Genomic DNA, 23,821 nt, shown 5'->3' with positions numbered 1-23,821 from the left:
TGTCTGCCTGTCTGAAAGAAGCAACATCTCATTTCCTTTTCATCCTGCTGTCAGATTTCTGATGTTATTGACACAATACGATTTTTTTTATTAACATGGAGAGCTTTCACATCATATTTCCCTGAGGCCTGATGAAATCACTCACTTCTTGAACTAGATATATCTGTTCTTTGTTGAACTGCATTCCTCCAGGTTTACTAACCATGTAGATGCATTTTCTTGATTATATCTGTAATGTGTTGCTGATGTATCCCTGTGCTTTCACATGCTTTTCGAGAAGATATTTTTCATGTTTGTTTTTTCAGTCTGGATGTACTCTGAATTATTTTTATCTGGAAAAATCAATAAACAAATTACTCAGTCAAACAATACTTCTTTGTCCCTTGGTTGGTCTTCAAAGCTCAAAATGTTCCATGCTCAGAGCTACGTCATGTGCTCTTAATCAGGTGTACATTTTTTGGGAGATCAAGAGAAAAGTTAGCAGGGATTTAAAACACCACCAGGCCACAAAAGCTTTTGTTCCCAAACGAAGTACAGGTTGAGTTGCAGAGGGAGCCAGAAATGTCAACAACTCTTCAAGAGATCTTTCATACTTGATTCACTGAGATACATTATTCATCTTGATGTGCTTTAGGGCAGCAAAAATGGGACCAAGTGCCACCTTATAACTACATGATGAATAACTTAAAGACCAAAACAAAAAAGTTACAATGTTACAATGTTGAAATGTCATTTAGCAGACGCTTTTATCCAAAGCAACGTACATACGAGAACAAGAGCAACACAAGCAAAGATCTAGACAAGAGGAAACAAGATCAGTAAGAGTGACAAAGTGCTTCAAGTCCATTTGGATGCAGGTATTGCCAAGCAGTGTAAAGGCAATGCACCATTTTAAATAAGGATTTTTTTTTTGTTTGTTGTTTTGTAAAATAATGAACATCTACAATGAAGCAACCAAACAATTTAAGACCTTCCATTATCATCATCAACAATAATTACCAAAGTACCAAGTGCTGGGTCACTCAAGAGCTGAACACAGATTCCGAGAGTAGAGCAGGACAGTGCAAGTCAACTGAAGCTGTAAGACATGATCTGCCACTGGGGACAACAGTGGAGAACAGTCTAGCTAAATGCATAGTGTTTCCTAAAGAGCTGGGTCTTCAGCTGTCTTTTGAAAGTAGAGAGGGACTCTGCAGATCGAATGGAGTTGGACAATTCATTCCACCATTTAGGGGCAACAGAAGAGAAGAGTTAAGCTAGTGATTTTGAGGCCTTATGTGCTGGAAGTACTAGGCGCTTTTCTGAGGCTGAGTGTAGCGGGCAAGAAGGGGTGTAGCCCTGGATGAGGAGTTCCAGGTGAACTGGAGCAGTTTTGGTTACTGCTTTGTAGGTGATGATTAGAGTTTTGTATTTGATGTGAGCTGTAACTGGAAGCCAGTGTAGCAAAATGAGCATGGGAGTGACATGAGCTGTCTTAGGCTGGTTGAAGACCAGGCGTGCTGCTGCGTTCTGGATCATTTGCAGAGGTTTAACTGCATGCAGGGAGGCCTGCCAGTAGGGAGTTGCATTAGTCAGTGCCGGAAAAGTACACATAGATATGTACTCCCCTCACTTTAACTCCTTCTGGGATAAAGTTAACTTCACTAACAGAACAAAGTGAGATGAGAAATTTGAGTCATTGTAAGGATTTATTTTTTAACTGAAGATCAAACCTCTTCCACTTCTAGTTCATAAGACAGTTTTTAAAGTGAGTTAAAAGAAAAACATAATCCATCACAAACTAATGAATGAAATAAATTACTTTAAATCCAATAGCACTTAGATTTTTAGAACTTGTACAAATTCAGACAAAGGGTTTGTTTTTTAAAAACAGGGTTTGACTGGAAGACTTTATTGAGCTGACAGTAAAAGCATAGTGAGAAACCGAAGCTGCTCCCCAAGAAACGCTAATAGGATTAGTTTAACCTTTTGAAAATTGAATTTCAAATAGAAACATAGTGAATTTAGGCTTACTTAATGGTGAAAATCATGTGCTACATTTAACTAAAATACTATGTACAGGATGATCATCTCATGTGTAATTTCCAGTAAAACGTTTATACTATTCACAGTCCCTCTGATCCCCTCCCCTGAAAGTAAAGATTTAGAATCAACAACTATTTCAAGTTACAGGACACAACACATACAAAATGATCACATACAAAAGAGACGTTTACAAAACATTAAACAGACACCTAATGTTAAAATCTACACTCTGTCCTGACTAAGACTCCTCTCTGATCGGAGTGCATCCTGAGAAAAAGCTGTTCTGAAAACTCGTCAGGATCCTCTTCTTCTTCTTGAGGAAGCTGACAGTTGTTCTGTCCTCTTCGTCTTCCTCCTCCTCCTCCTCCTCTTCCTCTGCTAAGATAGGCTTCCTGGCCAGCTTCAGGTCTGTAGTGGCATGTCCAATATCTCCAATTTCTTTCAGCACCTAAAATAAAGCACAGGAGTACACCAGTGTTATTTCTGAAAGTGAATACTACACTAGTATGTGAAGTCTTTTACAAATCATGAGAAATCACACCATCATAGAGATTATTGTTCTCTGTGGTGCTCAGTCTTTAGAGGCCATCTTACCTTTTTAGTGGGTGTGCAAGATGGCGGCTTGAAGAAGGTGGTGTTATCAGGACTGTCAGCTGAGGGCTCCTGAAGAGATCCAGAGTCTCGAGAAACACTGTCTGCCCGACTTACATCCTGAAATGATACAAAAAATGAAGTCTGAACTTTAAAAAAATACCCAACACATTTCTGTATTTTTTGGATCAATAAAGAATCAAATCTTCACTGTAAATAAATATGACTTCTTAGAATTAACACGCTTGTGGCCGAGGTTATTAATGCAAAAACAACAGAAGTGTGTGAAAATGTTTGAATTGTTAAATATCTTGAACATCACAACCTACCCAAAACACACTTCTTTCAGTATTTACAAGTCAGACAGTATGTTCGCTCAAACGTGCCTTGTTTCCCCTCAGTACCCATAGCTAATCCAATTGACACCTTTCTCTCCTTCGATCCACTGTCCAGAGGTGCGCTGTCCAAATTACACAATACCATTTCGAAGCTGATAAGTTCACCACTGGACAAGATTAAGGCGGCCTGGGAACAGGACTTGGGACACATATCTGATGACCAATGGGACTCCATTCTATCATCAATACATAAATCCTCCATCTGTGCTAGACACTGTCTACTTCAATTTAAGGTGGTCCACAGGGCTCACATGTCCAAGGTTAAGCTGTCCAGTATCTACCCCGATAAAACTCCAACCTGTGACAAGTTCAATTATAGTAATGCTTCCCTGATACATATGTACTGGCTGTGTCCTAAGTTGCAGAAATTCTTGCATGACATTTTCCACACTTTATCTAAAATATTACAGAAAAATGTAAATCTTAGCCCTACCCTTGCCCGGTTTGGTATTGCTGGTGGGGATAACCCTTACCTCACTCCTACAGAACACCGCATGGTCGCCTTTGCCTTGCTCTTGGCCAGACGTGCAATCCTGCTAAAATGGGAGGGTGCTGCCCTGCCCATGCTTGACCAGTGGCGTCAAGATGTAATGTCCTGTCTCAAACTCAAGATGCTACGTTTTTCTGCCAGTAGCTCAAAGAGGAAATTTTATGAGACATGGGATCCTTTCTTAGCCTACTTTCATGACACCCAAACTACAACGTCATGAGATGAGCTTTGATCTGGCCCTTGGCATAAGAAGATCTAAGAAGTAGTAAGGGCTATTGAACTATATCAGGTATTACTATCGCAGAGACCTGTTCATCTTGCTTGTTTTGCACAGTATTGTACCATCTGTGGCACTTTAGAATACCGCCCAACCCTAGTGTTTTCTATGTCTTATTATTTTTTGTATTTTTGTGTGTTGTGTTTTGTATTTTCATATGTGATGAAAACTCAATAAAAGAGATTTGAAATATAAATATCTTAAACAACGACTCATCATTCTCTTCAGTTTCCTCACAACATGTCCAGAATGTAATGTATACAAACATTTCATTCCTTTCATATCCAGATTTATATGACAGATATATTTAGATCTCAAACCCCCACTCGTACCTGGTTATCCATATTTCGACATTTCTCATGATCGCACTGGCAGTTCTCCCCGCACGTCATCTTTCCTTTACGGCACCGGCACTGCTTGTTGCCGCAGCGACCTTTACATGCACACTGAACAAGAGGAGCAAGAAATATTCAGTATCAGGTTTGTTTGACTTTTGAGTTACACTCTCCTGCTTCATATGAAGTTTAAAGAGGAATCGAGTCCTACCCCAGTTGATCTTGGTTTCTTCGAAGCTCTGCGCCCTTTCTCGGGTTTCTCAGGACGCCACTCGGCTTGTTCTTCGTCTTTCTCGTCCTCACTAGGAGACATCAGCTCCTCAATGTTGATGGCCATATTCAGAGGTGCTTTGGCCGTGGTGAAGCGCTTCGCTTTAGGCTTTCATTAGAAAGGACAGAGAAACAGATCAACACACCTGGACATAAACATCAAGATATAATTCTTTGTTTTTAAAAAGTTTTAATCCTGAGAGTCACTTTAAGGAGTAGATTTATATTTATCTAACAACAAAATGGAAATAAAATAAAATGGAAACAAAGAGAAGGACGTCTCAGTTTATGATCCCAGAATGCAGATGTTAACATGACAACAGTCCAAATGAACCAACTAAAACAAGTGTCCTTAACTAAAGAAGCAATGATCAGGATGACAGGATATCAGTTTTGACTAACCTTTGGAGGAACATAATCAAATGAATCATCTGGGCTTCTTTCATGCAAGGTTGGAGGAACATGGGCTTTATGTACACTGGCCAGCTGGAGCAACGACAGTTTCTGTGGAGGAGAGAAAGACATGAGTGTGAGCCTGCCACACAGCTGAAGCACTTCACATTGTGCTGCTCCACAGTGAGTAAAGTATAATCTATTGTATTCAGTTATAAAGAAGAAAAAGAGATGAATAAACAGCTCTGGTCTGAATCATTAGGTTACCTGTGTGTACTGCTCATTCTGCTCCACCAGCTTCTGGTTCTGCTCGCTTAACTCTCGCAACTTCTCGAGCTCCTCCTCCTGAATGATGATGAAAATAATGACACAGTTAGGGGTTTCTTACAGTTTAACTAAATTTCACCTAGAGCAAGAACAACAATGTAATTGAACACCTCTCAGGAGACAAACCTGGAGTTTGAGGCGCTGCAGAAGCTCCTTCTCCTTTGCACTCTCCTCATCTTTCTTTGTTTTGTCCGACTCTTCACAGATTGGCTTGTTCTGCAGCTGGTTCAGTAGGTAAAGGACCTGTACAAAGAAAAGAAAGAACACTAAGTATACAAACCAGAACACTTTATGAACATGCATGCCTCCTAAAAGATATAAACACAATTAATGACCTTCTCCTGGTGCCTCTGCTCTAACTCCACCAGCTGCTGCTGATGCTCCATATCCATGGTGGACATCACATTCCTCTCATCAGCCATCCTCTTCCTTAGATCCTGTGAGTTATCTTTCTCCTGTTTGACTTCACTCTCCAACTTGGAGCTCGCAGTTTTGGCCGACACCAGCTAAGATGAAAAGGGATGAAGACAGTTCAGTTTTAGAGTTTGAAAAAGTTCTGTCGTGAATATAAATAATGTTAGCATTTTCTCACTTCAGACATGGCGACCCTCAGAGCACATTTTGCATCCACTATGCTTGTGATGCTGTCAACGCGCTGTTTCAAACGTCCCTCGCCGTCTGCGACGAGAACTTTCTGCTGCAGGTCAGCTATCTGGGCATTCCTGATTAAAAAACAAACAATCATTCTTTAACTCATAACAAATCCTCTGCTATATCAGAAATCAGTGTTTGCTGGGAATTTAAAAGAGTGAGTTTTTACTGGAATGATCTGATATTAAAACACATGGCTGTTGTGATGGGAAAAATACAGACATGAAAGAATGTTATCCTTGTGTTGATTAGAAGTTAGAAACACACACCTGAGGGGTATACTACGAAGCCGGATTTGCGGTTATAAAAGGTAACTTCAGGGTAAACTCTGGATGTTCCGTACTAAAAAGGCTTAATTTTTTCATATTTTTATAATAGTGCAGTACGGTGCAGTGTTTGAAAAATATTTTGATGTGCTGACGGCAGACTGTCCGTGTCTGCTATTGGTCACATGTTCACGTTCACATGTACGCCCCGCCCCGTTCATGAGAACGCACTCAAGGTAATTCTGAATTGACTCAACATGTTGATAACCAGCTACGTGTGACAGATTACCGCGATCTCCTTTGTTAGGTTCAGTGAAGCCGTATCAGGAGAAGATATCTGGGATATGTTGAACTCGCTTCGTAGTATACCCCTCAGACCTCCTGTGATTTGCATATTGTTATCTGTTCGCATGGCTGAGGAGCAGACCAGGGGTGAGAAGTCCTAAAAAGCTCTCTGCATCGTTAAACACATTCAAAGAGCTGTGAGACAAACCAGTCATCGTATACTCTGAAGAGAATAAGTAACATGTTGAATCTTCACTCTGGGTCAGTTGAGCAGACCTTGTTTCACTTGTTAGACCACTCTGCCAGCTGACCGCTTTGCAAAGCTCACCGAAAGCCGGAATAAAGCTCACAAAGACAAACCTTCGTAGATTGAGTCTTTCATTTTCAGATTTCCACCACACTGTAAAAACCAGTGAGTGTGTTTCAGTGTTTATTGAATGCTGTTAAAATGAAAGGAGAGGCCCAGTGTGGTGTGTGCTGGTTAGAAATGAAGATCATATATTTTGTAAACAGTTTAAGGCCATGTCTGAGCTGCATTCAGACTTACCTGAGGCCCATCTCTGTCTCCAAGTTCTCCAACTGTTTGGTCAGAGGAGTCTCCAGCGCCCCCTGGGTCTCCAGCTCAGAGATGATCAGTGTCCGACGCTGTGGAAGAACGCCAAAAGCATCAAGCTGACAAATTTTCTTTTCTTCAACCACTGGATGTTCCCTTTCTCTAATGCACTGTCACAGTTGGTCATTCATAACAGCAAGACAACTTCCATCTCACCCTGATTTTGGCAGCGGGTCGCTCTCCTGCTTCCATCTGCTGTTTGAGGTGAGTGATCTCCTGAGCCAGAACCTTTCTGTCGTCCAGAAGGTCGTTGAGGTGACGCCGGGCCTCCTCAGTGCTGACCAACAGCTCCACTTCATTGAGGAGCCACGTCTGATCACAGAGACACAGTCACAGAGTTAGGAAAGCAAATCACTGTTGTCAAATGTTCAACCAATAAATCAAAATGTTGAAACTGAAAACTTGTAATTGTTTTATGAAAAATGTATGCTCATTTTTAATTGGATGCCAGCAACATGTTTCAAAAATACTTGGGACAAGGGTACATTCACGATTATGTTGCAATGTCTCATTCTTCCCTGATATAGGATTTCAGCTAATCCAAATTTAGGGTCTTCTTTATTGTACTTTTCATTGCATCATGTGCCAAACCAGGCTTGCCAACAGGGGGGGGGCGGACGACAACTGGGTCAGTTGTTGCTTTGGACCATTTTCAATTTATATAATTAAATGATCCCCAAACCATCAAATGCTGTTTTTATCAGCATCTTACATGGCTTCCAGTATCTTTTAGAATAGATTTTAAGATTATTTTATTGGTTTTTAAATCTCTTAATGGTCTTGGCCCTTCTTATTTATCAGATTTGCTTTTATCATATGAGCCAGTGATAGCCCACAGGTCTTCAGGTAGTGGACTTTTAATTGTACCAAAAGTAAGAACTAAGACTCACGGTGAGGCAGCTTTTAATCATCACGGCCCACGTCTGTGGAACACCCTACCTGAAGATCTGAGGGCTGCACAGACCATCAACATTTTTAAAAGCAAACTCAAGACCGACCTTTTTAGTCTCGCTTTTAACTCAGTTTTATTCTTAACAGTTTTATTTATTTATTTATTTATTGATCATCTAGTCCAAATTTCAGTCACTTTTATTCTACTTTATTTATTTATGTACTTATTTATTTAAAGTATGGCATCTTATTTTCTTTTAATGGATTAATATTTTAGTGTTTTATTATCTTGATCATTTATTAATGATTTTAATTTATTGTGTTGAGTTTTAACATCTTATTTTACCTCCAGTGTTTCCTCATTAAGATATCATGAGAGCATTTCCTCAGTTTGCTCAGCAACTTATTTTTTAATTTTATTTATCTATTTTATTTTTATTGTTTATATTACTATTGTTGCATATATTGTGTTCTTAACCTTAGGATTGTGGGGTGGGTTTGGGGTCAGGATCTTTTCTTAATTTATTCTATTCTATTCTATTCTATTTTAGTTTTTTTTTTTTTTTATGTACAGCACTTTGTGTTACAATGCCATAGTATGAAAAGCGCTTTATAAATAAAGTCTGATTGATTGAGTGAGTGATTACATACCCCAACTTTTTTGACTACGTAGAAATGTTTCACAGCCTGGGTTGCGTATCAGTTATTTTCCATTGTTATTGTTGTTTTCATGAACCCCATGTACACAGCTCTACCACACCCACACATGTGCTTTTATAAATTGTAAGTGCCTTGTGTTTATTATCTTGTATGAAACAAATGAAACATGTATTCAGCCTGATTATATTTTATAAGGACTAATCTGAGATGCACCAGTAGGACACTTCAGGGCCAACAATGAGAGTGTTGTTTCTTTTGTTGTGTTTGATACCAATACATTAAAATTATATAAGACATGCTTCTCAACCATGACACACTACTGTTGTTTATCTGAAGCTCATTTTGAATAACTGTTCACTTGCTACCTTGACTCTTGCAGCAGCTCCCTCCACTCCTCTGTTGTGGACATCTTTTCGTTTCTCTGCGACCTCACTTCTCTTCTGCAGAGCATCCTTCAACCGCTTGTTTGCAGCTGCAGCCTGTGGATGAAAATGATTGACACTGATAAATTCCCAGTTACATTTGATATGATTTTGAAGGGAAATGCTTGCAGAAAATGAGAAAAATGGAGGCAACTCAGATTTCAGATTTGTAAAAAAATGGTACGTGCAGATTTATGCCACATCTTAATAAAATATGCAATATTCTTGCTATTAATGTAGCTGAAAATCCATCCAATTCCCCTTTAGACAGCAGTTGCGACAGATAAAAAAAAAAGGCTCACCTCTTCAGTTTTACGACGCAGAACGTTAGCCTGTTTCTGATAATCCCTCTCCAGTTTGAGCAGCTCGTACTGACGTTTACGATCCTGTGAGGCAAATCAAGAAGAAACTGAGGGGTCCAGGAAGTCAAAGACGCTCATGTGATGTGAACATGACAGGAGAAACATATTCAACAGCAGGATCTGATTCAGTGAAATCATGAATAAACACCCTGCACTACCTTCTCCTTCAGTTGCAGCACCTCGCGGTCCTTCTTGCTCTTCCATTGTCTGAACTTGTCAGAGTCCTCCCTCATCTGCCTCATCAGCTGTGTGCGCTGAGACTTCATTGCCTATGAGAACAACAGTGTTATTGTGGGGGAGTTTGGCCTGCATGTGAAACTATTAGTCAAGTAAATATAATCAATGCTCAGGGCCAACTCAGTGCACATGATGCCATGTGATAAAAAAACCAACTGATTTCATGTTTTTATATCACTGAGGAGGCATCTTGACTGAAGAAAGGTTTGTACATGAATAAACATTACAGCGATAACCTCGTCAAAAATTTTGGTTGCAAGTCATCGACTCCATGTGTTTGTGTTTGTTTTGAATTTTTGATTAATCTTCAGCTTAAACTGTTTGAACATCTGAAAAACTCAAGAAATGTAAAGACCCCTGTGTGACCTAAACACTGTAGTCCTGATACATAATAAAATACTAAACACTGTAAACCTCCATCAACAGACAGCGTAACAGACAAAGTAGTTGTCAGATAAAGTAGTTCCTTATGAAACGATGTAAGTGCATGTTCAATCTTGACATCAATGATGAAAGAAAATTCCTGCTGACCTGGATTTCATGCATAAGCTTGCTAACTTTCTGCACGGAGGACTCTTTGAGTTTCAGCAGTTTGGACTGCTCAAGAAGTTTCTTCTTCATATCTGTGAGCTGACCCTCGAGCTCCTGCAGCCTCTTCCTGCGCTGCTCACTCAGCCTTTCAAAGAAGGTGAAGACAGAGAAGACTTGTTAGTTTACTTTATGTATAAGAACAAATAAACCGTGTAACATGTCAACATCTTTATACAGGCATAATTTAAGTTACAAACTTGTTCATACTTAGCATGATTTGTGTCTTTTTTTGCTGACTGAAGTGCAAAAACGAGTTCCTCTTTCTCTTTTTGCAGGGAGTCAACAGAAGACTGTAAAGAATGTACGTTTTTCTGTGGGAGAAGAAATTCAAAAGATCAATACTTTCACTGAAAAACAAAAAAAAACATTTCCAATTTTAAAACACACATACATTTCATGTTAATAAAAAATAAACAAGCTAAATAGGCCAGTTAAGAAGGGCGCTGGTGGCCTAGCGGGCTAAGCGCCTCACGTATAGAGGCTACAGTCCTCATCGCAGAGGCCGCCGTTTCGACTCCTGGCCGGTCAACTATTTGGTGCATGTCTTCCCCCACTCTCTACTCCCCACATCTCCTATTTCTCTTCAGCTGCCCTATCATTAAAGGCAAAAATGCCCAAAAAACATACCTTAAAAAAAAAAAAAATACATACAGAGCTGCAGACTTATCAAAGAAGCTTAAGATGTATCCAGTTAAATAAATTAATCCTTAATGATTCAAATTACAGGGAGTCAACACAGAGATGAAAAATCCTCTCACCTGGTGCTCTGACTGCATGGGCTCCAGCTGGGTATCATTCTGACACATTCTCCTCACAAAGTCTTCTTTCAGGCTCAACACTTTGTTCAGCTCGATCAGCTCTTTGGACAGCTGGGCCTGTCGCAGTGCATGATGGGTTGTAAAGGCCTCTGGGGAGTCTTTACCAGCCATGGCTGTGACGTCCTGTTTGAAGAGTAGGAGTTAGGAAACATGTTTATAAAAAAAAAAGTATAAGCTAGGAAGAGATAAACTGTGTGAGGATTTTAAAAAAAATTCAATTAGTGTTAACAAGAGAAGAAAGTACAGCATGTTTGATCAAACTGATACCAATGAATATGATCCAATTTAAAGCTGTACAAAATAGGTTGCACTATTTTCAGTACGATGCAGCATTTTGCATAACATGCATGATCTAATGTAAACATCTGAAGGGAAAACAGTCAACATACTGATGAGGACTCGTCTGATGAATTTTTACTGCCATTCCCTGAGACATCCGGTGCATCCTCGCCTGCAGTCATGGCATCGATGGTAGCAGCAATTCCTGCACTCTCACTCTGAGAAAAAACAAACAGACAAAAACAAAACAATAAACCATTTTATTTAATATCCAGGACATCCAGCAACAGTGTTGGGTTTGAATTTGTTTTCATTTCTATAGAAGCTTACATATTTGTTCTTTTCCTCTATATAAGTATTTGAGAACCTTGTTCGACACCAACTGGAAATTCAGCGAAAATACTGACAGCATTGCTAAGTGAGCAAACCAGAGGATCTACTTGCTGAGGAAAGTCAACTCTTTCGGTGTCAGCAAAAATATTTTATGTTCCTTTAATCAGAGTTTTATTGAAAGTCTTCTAACATATTCCTTTATATGCTGGTTTGGCTGTCTCTCTGTGAAAGACAAGAAGTGTCTGAATGACATCATCAGGCTGTGCTCCAAAGTCACTGGAGTCCAGCTTAAAGGACCTCTGCTCCCTTTGGACAGTGCGGGTGGTCCAACCGGGACACATTCTTGGCAGGGAATTCTCAATCATGCCCTCAAGTCGGCAGTATTATGTTACGGTGAAGAAAACAAACCGCTATGCTAATTATTTGATTCCTTCCTCCATAAGGCTGCTAAATGCAAAAAAAGGCAGAATAAATCAGAACTACCAAGCATCCCGCTTTGCTGTACGGTCACTGGTTGTGGTAGTTATTGATGTCTTGACGTGTTATTTATTTCCTTGTTTCCTTTGCTGTTTATTTTGTGCTATGGACAGGTTGACTGTAAAACTGAATTGCCCTTCTGGGACTAAGAAAGTATTCCGAATCTGAAACTGAATATTTGCTATTTTTACTCATTGGACAAGATAAAGAGTCGAGCCTCAGGGTTTTCCAAAAAAATCTGTCTTTCTTATATTGAAATCAGTAATTAAACCAAAATACAGGGTTATTGTATCACTAGGGACTACACAGTCCAAAATCTATATCAGAGTTCGACATAGATTCACCCAGAATGTCTCTACCACACTTATTAGAGTCTGACAGAAGCTGACTTGTGTACCTTGAGCTCCAGGATGACTTCTTGCAGGTTCTTCATCACCTCAACGTTCTCTTTCAACTCCTGATCTTCCATGGTCTCCAGCACTTTCTCAAGATCCACTGTGCAGCTGCAAAAAAAAGGTAAATGAGACTCCAAAGGATCACAGCAGCTGTAGTAAACATGGAAAAGCTAAAGCTGGGACGTTTTCTGAGTCAGAGGTCAAACAGGCTTACTGGCGTTTTCAAACACAAACCCAGTCTTTAGATGATTCCTGTTAGATTGAATAGCCAAATAATTCTGTGTCCTTTTGGAGCTTTCTCAGACTCATCCTGACGCCCTGCTTGTGTCACTTGATGTGTGGACTTACGCCGCATGGTGTTGCAGTTGTTCCAGTTTGCTTTGTAGTTTTTCATTTGCTTGTTCCGTCTATATAACAAAGAAAAAACAATGTGACAAACATACAGACAGATAAAATGCAGGTTGTATAATGCCATTATCCTTGAATCAGTTCACGTTTCATTTAAATGACAATTTCAATTCTCCAGGCCTTATTCCTCCCAATGGGTACAAATGAGCACATTATTACTCTCACACACAGTTTTCCCATCAGCTCTAAACAATGACTGTAGAGGAAGCTTTATTTAATGTTCTGGCTCAGGCCTGCCTCACCATAATGATCTTCTCGAACATGAAGGCAGTCTGTCCGGCCGCCTCGCTCAGCTCTCTGCTCAGCTTATTGTTCTCGTCCTGCAGAGCGCGGTTCTTTTGCAACAGCTTAGTCACATTCTCTGCTGACTCTGGCCTGAAACAGAGGGACTGAGTAACTGTTATGGCCTTTTGTTATGGGTCATTTGTGCCCAGGGTGCATTTATCTGACGCCCTGGTAGGACATCACACATTATGGGGACGTTTTATTTACCCAGAAAGCACCGGAGCGACTCCTCCACGAGCATGAAGAAGCATCACCTGAAGCTCTTGAACCTGAAAACAATCAGAATGAGAATTGGTTTTGCTGAACAAGTACATGTATGCATATAAAGGATTTGTTTGTGTCATTGAGTTATCACACTTTAACTGTAACATGTTTTAAGTGTAGCAGTGGAGAAAATTCTGACATTTATAACATCTTAAAGCTCCTGTGAGAAATTTTACTTTGTGTCGATTTTGGCTCGTCCTGTGGAAAAAACAGGACAATTAACCAAGAACATTCTGGATCATCAATCACTACTTACTCTCTACTGTTCACTTATTTCACCATGTCTCAGTTACTGTACTGAGATTTGGGGAAACACCTATAAAACCTCACTGCAACCTCTGTCAGTCCTACAGAAAAGAACCATCAGAATAGTTCACAATGTTGATTTCTGTGAACACACAAATTCATTGTTCCTCAAATCCAAAATATTCAAATGATTTGACCTTGTAGATTTTAAAACTGCACAAATTGTGTATAAGGCAAGGAAAAATCTCCTGCCAGGAAATATTTCATTGTTCTTTGAAAGAGAGAGGGGTTATAACTTAAGAGGGAAATTAAGATTGAAGATGGTGAGTGTTCGGACCACAAGGAGAAGTTTTTGTATTTTAATCTGTGGTGTAAAACTGTGGAACAGTCTCACTATGGAGCTACAGCAATGCCAAACAAATTCCAGTTCAAGAAGAAGTATAAAGAAATGATTTCCATCAGGTACAAGGAGGAAGACAAGCGTTCAGAATCATGAGGGGTTTACTTTTGATTGCCGGAGTAAATATGAAGATCTGACTTGTGGGAATTCACTAGTATAATGCCTGATAATAGTGAATAAGGGTTTTAAGTTTTAACTTCTTCCTACTCCTTTTTGCACATGTAAAGTAAATTGTTTCACTGCTTGCTAATGGAACTGATTGATTTTGTTTCTTTTGTACAACTATTTCTTCTTTTTTAATTGTATGTTATTGTTTTTTTTACTTTTACATGTTCGAAATACAGCCACCAAATCAAATCAAATGCACACAACTCCTGATAAATTTCCTAATTTTTTCTGGGTGGGTCGAATGTGTGAACGCCAACAGCAAAAATTTCCATCCAGACTTTATGCAGAACTCTTCCCCATCAGTCTCCTGGAAAAACTCCCTCATGATGCTGGGGTGAGCTGAAGTGAGAACACAGCAGGAAATATTCGGGAAAATTCACCAAGGGCAAGGGGGTGAGGTGATTCCGAAGAGTAATAAATGTTAACGGGATGAATGAAAATATCTGAAGTTGAAGGAGAATGGTTTCTGTGATGAGAGCGGTGGTTATTCTGCACATGCATCCGTTTACACGTCATATTGTCATGAATGCAAAACCTGTCCTCATAGTGTGTGTCTTTTGCTGTCTCTGCCATCATGTCGTCCAACAACACTGTGTTCTTTGGATGCCAGCTCCCACTTAACTTCTAGACATTTTTTGCAGTGCATATGTGAAAGAGGCTGATTTAGAGCAAAGATATCAAACTCATAAATGAGTAATTCAAGTGTATTTAAGTTGCCGTATCATATCGTTAGCATATGACAGTTTAAGATCTGACTCTGAGGTCCCTCACCTGTTGTTTCAGTCGGTTCGTCTCTGCAGCTCTGGGGTCGACGTTGACAATTGGTTTGTTTTTAATCTTGCGAGCTCTGTCGGCATATCGCAGCGTGTTGATGGTCTCCTCCATGTTTGAGTCTGCAGGACTGATGCAGGCGATCATTAAAGTGTGGCTGTTGCCTCCCAAAGAATCTGATGAAAAAACAGAAAACAGGAAGAGAAATTATTCTGCAGTCATTTCATTTGTGCATCTTTGGTGTTATCTAATAATGGCTGTCTGTTTTGAACTACATTACCCAAGAACGCTGCCATTATTGCAAAAAAAATGTACAGCGAACAATAAGTTGATCCTGCTCAGCATGTACCAAATTTACGCATCAGCATTTAAGTTTCTTGGTTAAAGAACAGACGTAAGGATTCAAAACTTTTCATCACAGAATCAAAGTGAAGCAGGATGCCCACTCTGTGCTCTCCACATTATCTGCTCATGTTTGAACAGAATCTGAAGCTGCCCTAATGACCACAAAGTAACTCTTGAACAACTGAATCAAAGCGTACCTTGTAGCAGGCGGGTGAGTTTGGAGTCTCTGTAAGGAACAAAGGTGTTTTTCTTGCTTTCATCCCCCAAGGCGCTGATCACATTACCCAAACACAAAAGGCCACGATTGATGCTGATGCCTGAACAGGAAAATGAATATCGTCAAAACAGAGATCCTCTTACAAAGTGCATGTTTCTACATAAAAGAGGAATTTTCTTCTTACTTAATATCTCTGGGAGAATCACAAATTGAACATGGGCATCTTTTAACCTGGTGAAGAAAAACACTTATTGTTTACCTTCTTTTAAACGATCTCCCTCCGCTTTGGTTTTCTTTTGCCTCTCTGAACCAGCAAGATCCACAAGGTGCAATTTAGAAACAATGGAGTCGACTCTGCAACAAAAGATTACAGAAAAACTGAACTTTGAAAACACATTCTTCAAATACTTTACTATTCCTAAATTGTAATTGTGTTCAAACAAACACACTAACCCAGCTCAGGGGCAATATAAAGAGGTATCTTTATGATACAGTGCAGCAGAATAATCAAGTCAAAGCTGTGTCTGGTAAATTCAGTACTTGGTTATGCAAGTCAGGCAGGAAAAAACTGTTAATACCTGAATAAATATGTTGTTCAAAAGAATAATTAAATAGCAGGCACAGAACTGTTTGGAGTACATTCACAATGCATAATCAAGACCATTCTTATTGAAATCCTGAATAAAGGCAAGGAAGTTGTTTCATTCATGAGGGTTGGGGGTGTAATTCTAATGAAATTCATTAAATGACTTTGGCAATGTTTTTAAAAGCATGATTTTTTTCAACAGTATACACAAAATACCATCATTCCCCAGACTTTAGTCAACAAACTGCTGTTGCTGGGACTGTAACCATCTCTCTGCAACTGGGTCCTGGACTTTTTGTCAAACAGGCCACATTCCGTCAAGACCCATGGCGTCTCATCTTCCACCATCATACTCAACACGGGCTCCCCACAAGGATGTGTCCTGAGCCCCCTGCTGTACGCACTCCTCACATATGATTGCTCTGCAAGGTACCCGAACAATCACATAGTGAAATTTGCAGAGGACTTTGGTTGGACTGATCTCCAACAACAGCAAGACTTTGTGCAGGCAGGAGGGGAAAGATATTGAGGACTGGTGCAAATTTAACAATCTCTGCATCAATGTGGGGAAGACTAAAGAGATGGTGGTGGATTTTAGGAAGAGAGGCGGCACCCCTCATCACCCCCTCTACATCGAAGGTGCAGCTGTGAAGATGGTGTCCACCTTCAAATACCTGGGCCTGCACATCTCCAATGACCTCACATGGTCCACCAACATAACAAGCACCATAAAGAAGGCCCACCAACACCTGTACTCTCTGAGGAGGCTGCAGCAGGCTGGCCTCAGCCCTGCTGTCCTGACATCTTTTTACCAGTGTGTGGTGGAGAGCACACTGACAGCATCCATCACTGTCTGGTATGGGAACTGCTCTGTGGCTGACAGATGGGCGCTGCAGCGAGTGATCAAATCTGCTCAAAAAACTATAAACAGCAGCCTCCCTTCCCTGGAGGACATATACAGCAGGTGCAGCGGCAGGGTGTCGCACGTCATGAAGGACCCTACCCATCCAGTACGCAGACTGTTCAACCCCCTCCCCTCAGGCAGAAGGCTGCGCAGCCTAAAAGCCAGAACAACAAGACTAAGGTGTAGCTTCTTTGAAGAAGCTGTAAGACTTGTGAACTCTGTTCTCTGCACTTTATCACTGTGACTGCATGCACACATTACTGCACTTTCTCGCTGGTTTTAAACTACATTTTATATTTACTTACTGTAGGCTTACGGTTACGAATTTATTTATTTATAGAGTCTACTTTTAGCTTGTTATCTATTCTGTATACTGCTGGACCTGAGTAATGTGTTTCGTTCCTTAATGTTTTTAAATGTGACTGAATGACAATACAGTGAACCTTGAAAATCAACAATCCAACTTCAAAATCACACTCAGGCTTCCTTCACAAGAGGGTTGAGCAGCTTTTGAGCCCACAGTGCAAATGAGACAAAAAAGATACCGTCTACTTCACGTCACGACGTGAATGCAAAGGGTTAAACGCACTACAATCTGAACTGCAGAACAAATAGTGTCTCTGAGCCTATTTGAAGAAGCTTATGGTCCTTTCAACTCAAATAAGCCTCTCTACAAAAATCTGTTAATTCTCAAACGTTGGCACCAACCGCCAGTTAGAATGACATTTTATCTGCTGAGAGTTGGTGGGAACTGTGTCACCGTATATTCATAATAAGGGATGTCAAGATCAAACTTTCCAGTGATAATGACGATGATTGCACCTCTGGATGATCAAAATATAATATAATGCACATAAATTGTGTTAAAATGTTTTAGCATTACTATTATCTCTATATTAAATCAGTCAGGCGGTGTCTGTGCAACACTCAGATCCAGCACTTAGGGGCGCATTCCTTGTGTGGTGCATGCATGATGTTTTTATGTTTCCTTATAAACAAGCTGCTCATGCTTGATCGCTCCAGGGCGGAAGCTTTGTTGCAAACGGGGAAATCTGTATCACATCTGTCATGAACCAATATCACAGTTAACTGGTATGAAATGTCCTTTCCTCATTCAGCTCTACATGTGGACAGGTCTGAGCTCTTTGAGGATGTGTGCACACAGCGCAGCTCTGCACAACTAAGAGTGGAGATGCTGGCGGGCGGCTAATCTTCGCAATCAGAAGCATAAAAGATCAAATTTCACAGACCTACTAAACTTTATGAGATCAGGGCAATAGAATTTGTGAGTTGGACCTTGAGACGGAGCGGATGGCGGGGGCAAATCATGCAATATCTTGGTGCTTTTGGCGGCTTCAATCCATTCTCAGCAAATAACCTCTTACTCTTAAAAGATGCACCAATGAGTGTTTCTCCAAATTTACCACAGAAAGCAATAGATATGCAGGGTGTGTAGTGTAAACCTTCACTATGTGTTTAGGGCATCTAAGTTCGCCACATATACAGAGGCTATAGCTTCTGTTGCAGCTGCCGCAGGCCCGACTCCTGGCTTCGACTATTTGCTGCATGTCTTCCCCACTCTCTACTCCCCACATTTCCTGTCTCTTTTGAGCTGTCCTATTGATAAAGGCAAAAATGCCCCAAAAATATAACTTTAAACCTCCACTATATGTAATCACAAAGTGTTGTAAGTCAATATCTAGAAGACAAAACATCCACAAACTGACTTGTCAGTTCCTTTGCGCTGCTCCAGTGTGATGGTGAAGATTGCATGTGAGCGAGAGGAGGCGGCGTTCATCGCTGTGGAACCAACAGTGCGGGCTGAATTTCCAATTTCTAGACAGCTGACCATCTCCTGGGCAGAGAGCACCTGCCTCTCCGTCAGACCCACAATCTGTGGGAGGGGGGCGGAGAGAAAAAAAGCTGTAAATGTGTTGTATTTAACAAATGTGCAAACTTAAAGGGTTCACAAACGTATGAAAATATGTGCACTGTAAGCAAATGTGTATCTCACCTTAATGCCTTCTTTAGGGTCTTCCCGAATACAGATGGCAGGTTTGTCTTTGGATGCACAAAGAAGGTCCAATATATCTTCATTATAGATCTACAAACAAAAAGAAGAGGGGACACTACATAAGAGAACCCATCATGAAACTATGGACAGTTTTTTTGCCCCCACAGTGTAATATGTTCACAAACCTCCAGGTAAGAAACTCCCAGGTGGAATTCACAGTTCGCCCTCTTCTCCCTCTTCTCCCTCTCCTCAAAGATCATCTTTATAACTCTCGGTATAACTCCGACAGAAGGATCATTTTCTTGAGCTGACGTGTACGTTCCGCCCATGGAGAAGGTCTTTCCTGATCCCGTCTGTCCGTAGGCAAGAACTGTGGCATGGTAGCCTTAGCAAGGGAAAGGTATAGAGAACAGCAATCCATCATGATCAAGAAAAGAATACAGTAAGAACTGGGAGGACCTTGGCTAATTCATTTCTATTTTCCAATAAGTCTTGTGTGATTGTTTTCCTCTGTGCAAAGACTCAAGATGAGCTTCAGCTTAAATCTCAAACACTATATATTGTTGTGTTAAAAATCAAAGTTACCTTTGAAAAGTCCATTCAGTAAGGTGGACACAGCCGTAGTGAAGACTTCTTCTTGTTCGGCAGTGGGATCGAATACATAATCATAGGTGAACGCTTTCTCCGTGCCAACAATCACCTGAAAACAAATAATGATTGGTACATTTCAAAGCAAACTGCAGAGAACAGCTGTATAAGACTGTATAAGAGAGTAATGTTCTGAGACTGTCGAGCACAGACCTGTGGCTCCCCAGGCACAAATGTCAGACAGCACTGACATCCCTCGTTGATTTCTTTAGGAATCAGTGGACGACAACGTAAGGCAACCCGCACGGGGATCACCTTCGCATCTTCATTCGTCATCATGCAAGACTACAATCTGTACCTGGAGATAGAATTAGAATAGAGAAGGTTATTATTATTAGAATAAAGCCACGTATAAAAGCCACATCATGTACTGGGACAAGATAACATCGGGGGTTGATTTTTATGTTGTGGTGCATCAGTTTAATGCCAGCAGGCTGCTATACAGGACTGCTGGTTTTAAAAAGATTCCTTTTTTAAAATCAGGCAGCAGAAGTCACCTGTTGGACAAACTCTGATTTGTTATCATTGGCAAACATGAAAGAAAATGTCAGCATTGTGAAAGGATTACGTCTCTGAGAAAAATCAGGTACATTCAAGTGACACTTTCAGAGGAGAGACAACTAAATCTCATGGCTCATTTGAAAATCAGAGACACAGATTTACAAAAGAAGTGATGCAGACACAAATTGTAATTCCAAACATTAGTTGTGTCCCTGTTTTCACAACTGATGCATATTATTGATTTCTGTCAACCTGTTACACTGTGGTTTAAGCACTGAGTTCAATGGGCATCAGTTTGGTATTGTGGTAGTTTGGACAAATGTGTTCAGATGAGATCGTTGGGATAACAATTAGGGTTGCAAAATTCAGGGAATTTTCAAAGTTGGAAACTTTCCATGGGAATAAACCGGAATAAACCAGGAATTTACTAAATTGAAGGTTGGCTCTAAATAGGGAATTTAAATATAGTTGGGGAAATATATTTTAGCATAATCCTGACTAAAACAACCAGATTTCATGCAAGTACAGCTGAATATCTATGCAGAGCCATCCTCAACAGGGCTGCACAGTGACCCTGAAGAGGAAGAGTCAGATGTTAGATGTTGAGGAAGTGGACATGGAGGATGTTGATGAGACACAGGAAGAGCCCATTGCCTGAAAGGGTTTAGCAAAACTGCAGAGGCTAGGCTCGAGAAGCTTGAGGGATGATGCTTTTTTTATTTGCATGTTGAATGGGACTTTGTTGGCGGGAGAGGGGGTCTTTTCCTTTAACATTTTGTTTTGGACTTTGTCGGGATTGCATTTTTGTTAATTTTTGAATGGATTGAGTGGGGGGGATGAGTAATATTTAACTCAACATCCATGTTTTTGTTCTTCAATGAAATAATTGATTGTTCAATAAAATATTAACACTTGATAAAGTTCTACAAATAAATCTGTTTTAATTGTATTATTTTGGATGGATGTCTGCTTATAACAAAACAAATATTTATGCTTGGATATGATACCTCTCCATTAGATTATCCTCAATTCCCAGTTAATTCCCATAAATTAGAATGGAAAGTTTCCAATTTGGAATATTTCCCAGCTTAACTTCCCATGTAAATTTACCAGAAACTTTCCACCCCTTTGCAACCCTAATAACAATAGCCATCTCTTTTGGTGTCTTGGTTCGTTAACGCAGGAATACAGCCTTAAAAGAACAGGTAAACTCTACTACCCCATAATTCTGTAAGCTTAAAGTCAGCTTCTGTAAATGTGGCATTAGCTGCCTGCTCCAGTAATATCCTTACAGGCCTGACACCTTCATTAAACGCTGGCATAATTTCTGTCTGGGACATTACATCCAATCAGTTTGATGTGGTAACAATACAGCTTTCAGTGGTGAATAACAAAATGCCTCCAAGTCGCAGAAAATCACCATGGATAAGTTGCCATGGTGATCAACGAGTTCCATTATTCATTCACCCCTCTGTGGAGCAGCTCCATGGTCTGTATGAGGATGACATCACAACCTGTAGGCACGTATCCGGCCAGATCAGTTTTTATTTACAGTCTATGGGTCAGATACATTAAAACTGAGAGATGATGATACACGTTTACTTATCGTGCAGTTTTAATCTGAAGATAGATTGTTCTGCTAATATGAGTATAAATCAACCTGCAGCTCGACCTGTCTGTGGGATATGTAGACCAGTTGGACACCACGCAGCCTGACGTTTTTTTCAAAAACGCACAACAGAACAATCTTACCAACAACGACATGGTTAGCGTTCGTTGCAGTAAAACTCTGTCCAAAAGTATCAATTAACACCCCAGCTCCCAACTGACAGATTATTCGGAATTGCTCGGCGTCTGTTTTTAATGTCGCCAACAAATAGGAAGCCTCGTTCAGCGAACCCGTGTGTAGTTAACGTACCTTCTCAAGCTTCCTCCAATGTCAACGTTTGAATATCACGAAACTGCATTCAACAGGTCCAGCGGACAATGGGCAGCACTGTTACCGGACACTGTATGTGAAAAGTCCTCTAAAAAGAGCCACTTGTCCCGGGTATCTTGGTTAACTTTGGTCCCTTGTCCGTGACTGAAATGTTGATCTAGCCCGCCAGTTTCAAACACGAAGCTCCGCCTCCGTCTTCTTCTTCTGTGGTAGATATATGGCAGAGTCAAAGCAAGTAGGCAGCGTCACTGCCCTCTACAGGAAAAAAAGACAAAATACTAAACTGAAAAACATTTAACGAAAAAACAATAATTACCTGACCTGCCTTATCTATTCTTTTTTGTTTGAACATTTTATTTTTCAAATTTTCTTTTATAAAATGAGTCGTATTGCCAACACCTGGCATTAAACATAGATTAATTGTGTATAGACATATATATATGCATATACATATTCATACAAATAAACTAACAAGAAAAAAAAACAACAAAAACAAACAAACAAACACACACACAAAAGAAAAAACAAGACACTTTAGCTGTAAAGGTACAACAGGGTACATAATTCACTTGTATTAGATTTAAAGGAGATCTAGAAAACACAGGCCAGTTGGGAAACAGGGACATTTACATTATATCACATGATCAGGTCTGAAAACCGCCTCGCAGACATATGTTGCTTTAAGTTGCCGGGAATGACAGATTCTCTACACATTCAATAAATGGCATCCACATCCGGTTATATCTACCAAGTGAACCCTTCAACATAAATCTTAACTTTTCTATTTGAAGGCACATCATGACTTCTTTAATCCACTGTATGAAGGAGGGAGGACCAGCAGCTTTCCACTTAACAAGGATTAGTCTCCATGCTATCAGGGATGTAAACGCAATTACATTAGAATGGTTGGAAGTTATTCCCTCCCTGCCGGAACACCAAACAGTACTATAAAAGAAATATTGCACTTGAGTCCATTTTGGTGAGGTTATCGTTATTGATTATAGGGTCTGACCATTGCAGGAAGAAAAGACCTGTGATATCTCTCCGTGAGGCACAGTCTTTTAGCATAACAAAAGAAAGTACTTGTCATTTTAATGCTTTTCTTTTTTTTTTAAATTGATCATAGGGCCTTGAAATAAACCAGCATCCAATGCTTTTCATAGCATAGCATCAAAATGTACACTTTGTATGGATTTGATTACTTTAACGTTTGTGTTTATTTTTCAAATAAAAATAAAAAGTGTATTTTTGCTTGAGATTTAGGCTTGGAGGTTGTGCAGTCGTACTAGAAGGTGAGTCACTGTTGTCACTTGAAAGTCCATCTATAGTCTCTGAAAACAAAGGCAATTAAGTAGGTGTCAACTGCTTGATGATAAATATCACCAAAAAATTGTGAAAGGCAGAATGAAGAGAGCAAGCGACATAATCACGCTACCCAGGCAACAGCATGTGACTCAATAACTGTGTCAGATACTCATGCCAAGTTGAGAAGTTGAGAAACAAAGGCTTTGGCAAAGTTTTTTTTTTTCATTTCAAGATAAGTGCAAATAGAAGAGGAAGACACTGCAGAAAGAGGGCTGAGTGGGTGACATGACATCTCTCCAGATGAGATGAGTTTTCAGCCTACAATGGAAAAAAAAGGGAGTGACTCCTGTATTCTGGCTGGAGGAGAAAGGTCATTACACTGGGAGGCAGAGAGAGAAAACAGCTGAGTCCAGATAAGTGATGACAAGGTTTTC

General features: G+C 40.1%; 1 protein-coding gene across 1 annotated transcript; it reads right to left on the bottom strand.

Moving 5' to 3' along the window:
* Positions 1-1,855: 1,855 nt before the first annotated feature.
* kif4 (kinesin family member 4) lies at positions 1,856-22,288 on the bottom strand. Its single transcript, XM_034683725.1, has 31 exons — positions 22,062-22,288; positions 19,796-19,940; positions 19,580-19,694; positions 19,180-19,379; positions 18,995-19,084; positions 18,708-18,874; positions 15,750-15,844; positions 15,471-15,590; positions 14,929-15,104; positions 13,287-13,348; positions 13,037-13,169; positions 12,735-12,793; positions 12,389-12,494; positions 11,292-11,399; positions 10,843-11,025; positions 10,292-10,395; positions 10,025-10,169; positions 9,415-9,525; positions 9,197-9,280; positions 8,838-8,951; positions 7,078-7,233; positions 6,856-6,953; positions 5,699-5,828; positions 5,442-5,612; positions 5,233-5,349; positions 5,047-5,124; positions 4,789-4,890; positions 4,328-4,495; positions 4,114-4,227; positions 2,620-2,736; positions 1,856-2,473 (listed from the first exon to the last, which is right to left on the bottom strand). Exons 2-31 carry the CDS (start codon positions 19,919-19,921, stop codon positions 2,264-2,266), a joined length of 3,759 nt encoding a protein of 1,252 aa, XP_034539616.1. The 5' UTR covers positions 19,922-19,940; positions 22,062-22,288; the 3' UTR covers positions 1,856-2,263.
* Positions 22,289-23,821: the final 1,533 nt, after the last annotated feature.

Source organism: Notolabrus celidotus, chromosome 5 (assembly GCF_009762535.1).
Source record: "Notolabrus celidotus isolate fNotCel1 chromosome 5, fNotCel1.pri, whole genome shotgun sequence".
In the NCBI taxonomy this organism is placed as follows: domain Eukaryota; kingdom Metazoa; phylum Chordata; class Actinopteri; order Labriformes; family Labridae; genus Notolabrus; species Notolabrus celidotus.
This window is presented reverse-complemented; position numbering and strand designations above follow the sequence as displayed.